Source organism: Carcharodon carcharias, chromosome 6 (genome assembly GCF_017639515.1).
Source record: "Carcharodon carcharias isolate sCarCar2 chromosome 6, sCarCar2.pri, whole genome shotgun sequence".
In the NCBI taxonomy this organism is placed as follows: domain Eukaryota; kingdom Metazoa; phylum Chordata; class Chondrichthyes; order Lamniformes; family Lamnidae; genus Carcharodon; species Carcharodon carcharias.
Genome location: NC_054472.1, coordinates 19,965,034 through 19,969,352, shown reverse-complemented (window position 1 = coordinate 19,969,352; position 4,319 = coordinate 19,965,034). Strand labels below are relative to the sequence as shown.

Genomic DNA, 4,319 nt, shown 5'->3' with positions numbered 1-4,319 from the left:
AAGGTTGTGGACAAATATATTTTCTATATGACCCACACCCACCTGAACCTTCTCTCTATTCCAAGATCCTCCCGTGTAAATTCTGGGTGCAAATGTCTATTGGCCTACCTGCTTCACCCCCTCAACTCACACACACTTCATCCAGACAAGATGGTACAATCACAGTGCACTGAACAAAACCAGGCCAATAAGAAGATTGCAGCCAAGGATTAGATGAAAGTTTTTTTTATGGCACAATTCACATGCTAACTGAGAAATGGTGCAAACAAACCAAAGTTTCCAGTTTGTAACTGGTTAGCAAGTGATATTACATAAAAACAGTAAATACATTTTCTACTAATTTATTAACTGTACAAATTTCTTTACAAAAGGGTAATCCATAAAACAAAAAGTTTTAAATTTCAAACTATTTAGACCTGGTAATAGTCAACCACAAGATTTTGCGTTTTTTTAAGAAAAATAAATGCATTAAATACAAATATATCTGTAAATTAAAAGTTAAACATTTGGTGAAACTAATACATGGCAAATCCACCCTGCCAGAGAAAAAGTGTGGATGTCCCGTTTTCCCATTTTCTAAAAGTCTTTGCTTATAATGAGGCAGTATCACATATTTCTGGCCAAAAATCAAAGTGTTACCACAAAGAAGAGGCTGGCCATGGTTGTGTAGTTTCAGTCTATGATGTAAATGTTGCATTAGCATGCAAGAGGAAGAGTTCAGCATATTTGTTTTTGTATGCACTGGAAATGTCCTGTAAAGAAGTTACAACAGCAGATGCCCTTAGGCAGTCTAAAACCAACAACAAAAAAATGGAAAGGTTTTTTTAATATTTCTGCCTGCTAGAGTTCCTCAGCTGTTCAAGCCTGTGTTTCAGTTGTTCTCGCTTTCTCCTCAATTGTTCCTTCTCTGATATCAGTCTCTGTTCGTTTGACTGGATTGACAATATGTGTTCTGTTGCCTTTTTGAGTATGACCACTTTGGCCGCTTTGTCATTCATTGCCACCTCCGGGATCTGATCTCTTAAAGCGAAAAAGCTCAGTTTCAGCTCGTTCCTCCTCTGGCGCTCCAGCACGTTGTGCGTCCTCCTCTTGTCATTCTCCTCAGAGTCCGATGTCCTCGGGCTCGGGCATTTGCCTTTGCTGTTGATGCTGATCTGCTTGAGGACGCGGCTGCTCTCCACCTTGAGGCGCTTGGCAGGGGGCTGCGGCGAGGGTGCTGCGTAATTGTGCTGGTGGATGGGGACATGGCACCGCTTGAGGACCAGGGGGCTGTGCTGGGGCCTGGCAATGCCGGCTGTGTTTGTGTTGAACTCCGCTCTCCGGGCGGAGGGCTGCCTCTTCTCCACCGTCACCACATCAATCTCTTCGTCGTCCTCCTCCTCCTCCTCCTCATAATCATCGTCTTCCTCATCATCCTCTTGTTCCTCTTCTGCAGAAGCAACACAAAGAAAAAGAGAAGTTAAAATATAATTCGGGAGGGCTGTGCAGTGAAGTATCTTCCGCAATGGGGCCCCAAGTCAGCTGATATTTGCATTACAGCAGCACTAGATTCAAGCCAAGCCTGTTCAGTGGAGGATATAGCGATTGCGCAATATCCTCTTGTCTCTTCCCTCCCCCTCCCAAGACAGCTTAAGAGTGCCTGAAGGAGTTGATTAAAACACGCCCAGTTCTGGGGGGTGGGCGGCGGATGGGGAGGAGGGGGGTGAAAAGCTTCTTTGATAAAGGTCCTCTATGAAATTTGTCAGCCCGGAATGTCCAGCCCCCTTATTACACTTTCACCCAGTTTGCCCCGGCGTAACCCGACTCAATCCAGTCGACATGACAGAGAAAAAATCTGCACAAATTCTTCTCTCCTTCCCCTTGTGCATTTGCAATGTGGCCGACGCAATGTCTTAACAATGTTAAATCCAACACACATACTCAAAAAAAAACAAAAATAAAATCTTTTAAAAAAGCAACACACAAGACAACTAAAAAAAATCCTCAAAGAGCAAAGGAAAATCAAATAGAAGCGAAGCTCTCGCAATAAAATTCGGGAACGCGGAGTTTAATGCAAAATCGTTTGGGTTTTTTAAAAAAAAAATGCTATTTTCACCCCCCCCCCCCCAAAAAAAAAAATTGCTGAGCATTAATAATGTTATGTTTTGGAAATTCAGTAAAAATGCAAATTTTCCTTACCGGAGTCACTCGGCGTTTCTGCGGCGGGGGGGCTGCTGGCTCCCGGCGCTTTGTGCTCGGTGAATGGGTAGGGGAAGACCACCGAGGGGTCGATGCAGTCGGTGGCCGAGGTGTTGAGGTCGTGCAGGTAGGTGCTGGAAGCGGCGCCCAGCCCAATGCCCAGGTGGACCGGTGCAGCAGTGGCGGCGACGACGGCCGGGGCAGGCGAGGAAGGTAAGACGACGACGACACCGCTGCCGGCGGAGGTGGAAGAGTAGTGGGGGGGGGAGGAGGAGGAGGAGGAACTGCAGGAGGCGGAGGACGAGGAGGAGGAGGAGGAGAGCAGGGGGGCTGGGGGAGAAGAGGAGGAAGAAGGGGTGGAGGAGGCGCAGAGGCCGGCCGGCTCCTTCCTGGCCGCTTGCAGCGATGCCAGCCGCTCGCTCACCACCTTCTCCAGCTTGGCGGCCGCCGAGAAGCCGCTCCACATGCAATCCTGGATGATGATGGACTTGAGCACCGACTCGGAGTCCGAGTCGCAGATGAAGCTCTGGTTGACCAGGTCGTCGCCCAGGAACTCGGTGACCATCTCCAGCTGGTCGGCGTTGGAAGGGTAGAAGCTGGGCGGCAGGCTGAAGCTGGGTCTCCGGCTGGGGGACAGGGGAGGGGTGGGTAGCAGCTCGAATTTCTTCCAGATGTCCTCACTCGGAGCCGGCAGCTGCTGCTGGTAAAAATTCTCCTCCTCGTCGTAGAAAACCGGCTGGAAGGAGTCGTAGTCATAGTCGTAGTTGTAGCTTTTGCCCAGGAGAGTGGCTGAAGCAGTCAGGGGCATCTTGAATTCTGCGTCCGAATCAGAAACGGGAAATAGTACTTTTTAATTTTTTTTTAAAAAATGAACACAATCACAACATTTTGAGAGAGGAGGGGGGGGGGGAAGGGGAAAAATGAATAAATGCAAAAATTATGCATTGGTTTTTTAAATTCTCTTAACACACAAGCCCCTTTATAATCGCCAGCCCCCAAAAGCCGGGCTTTAAATACCAAGCATTGACGGAGCTCTTTAAAAAAAACTACACATTTGCTCATGGCAAAGTCTGAATAACTTCTACTCAAGCATTGCAACAACCGGGTGGACCCCCCCTCCCTTCCCTTCCCTTCCCTCCCCTCCTCACTACGTGATAAAAGTATATATTACTCAGTTTTTTAAAAATAAACACTCCCGTTAGAACAGTCTTTCGTCCACACAATCTAAAATAGCTTTCAGGAATTATAGAACGGAAAATGTAACACACTGGTTAGTTGCAAAAAACTGAGCAATGCCGGCCGGCCGGCTCTCAACAGCAGAAATGCTGCCTTGGAAAGGGGCTGGGCGCTTTGTTCGGCTTTTCTCTCCCCCGTCTATTTACTCATAAATAAGAAGCGAGAACAGCAACACTTACCGGAGAAATGTAGCAGCGACTGGGACACGGGCTCCAGGAACGAGCAGTGCCCCCGACAAATCCGACTCAGAAAACACCGCGAGCAGTAATGCAATGATATCCACCCCCCCTTCCCCAAAATAAAATCCCCAAACGCAGCAGCCTGCTTTCTTTTTGAACGCCCCCCACCACCACCCCGTCAACACACACACACACACACACACACAACTCCAACCCCACCCCCCCCCACACACCCCCCCCCCCCCCCTTTCCTGGTATGAGGCTCCTTAGTGTTGCAATCTGTAGGAGACAAGCCACACAATGATGGACTGTGAGTGAGGAGTGAGTTTACTAGCTTGTATACATGCACTGGTCGCCTTACTCTGTCTCCCCTGTAATATCAGAGACTCAGTCCTCACTGCCCTGCTTACTCTAAAGTGCTTTAACCTAGCTCCAGTGCGTGTAACCCGGTTTAATGCATTGACACAGTCCCGCCCCCCTACCCCACCCCCTACCAAACCCCCCCCCGCCCCCCGCCGCGCCATACACCTACTTTCGCGCCAAAACTATTACGCATTGTAACCATTTCTTTTTTCCAACATTAAATTTCACAACATGTTACAAAACAGCAACTCCCTCCCCTTTCCCCTCTCCCCAAAACAAAGCTTCCCCCCCACCCCAAACCCTCCACATTAACTCCCCCCTCCCCCCCAGGTCACTTCTTGATCCAAGGAGTGGGAGGGAAGC

General features: G+C 48.7%; 1 protein-coding gene across 1 annotated transcript; it reads right to left on the bottom strand.

Moving 5' to 3' along the window:
• Positions 1-209: 209 nt before the first annotated feature.
• Positions 210-3,751, bottom strand: LOC121279404 (myc proto-oncogene protein-like). Its single transcript, XM_041190626.1, has 3 exons — positions 3,594-3,751; positions 2,179-2,994; positions 210-1,429 (listed from the first exon to the last, which is right to left on the bottom strand). The coding sequence occupies exons 2-3, from the start codon at positions 2,984-2,986 to the stop codon at positions 825-827; spliced, it is 1,413 nt and encodes a 470-aa protein (XP_041046560.1). The 5' UTR covers positions 2,987-2,994; positions 3,594-3,751; the 3' UTR covers positions 210-824.
• Between the last annotated feature and the right edge of the window lie 568 nt (positions 3,752-4,319).

What these genes read in the sequence shown, in the direction of transcription:
- LOC121279404 (XM_041190626.1), bottom strand. Translation starts at nt 2,986, where the DNA reads ATGCCCCTGACTGCTTCAGCCACTCTCCTGGGCAAAAGCTACAACTAC. An exon ending in AGAAACGCCGAGTGACTCCG is followed by an intron (nt 1,430 to 2,178) that starts GTAAGGAAAATT and finishes TTGCTTCTGCAG; the next exon opens with AAGAGGAACAAGAGGATGAT.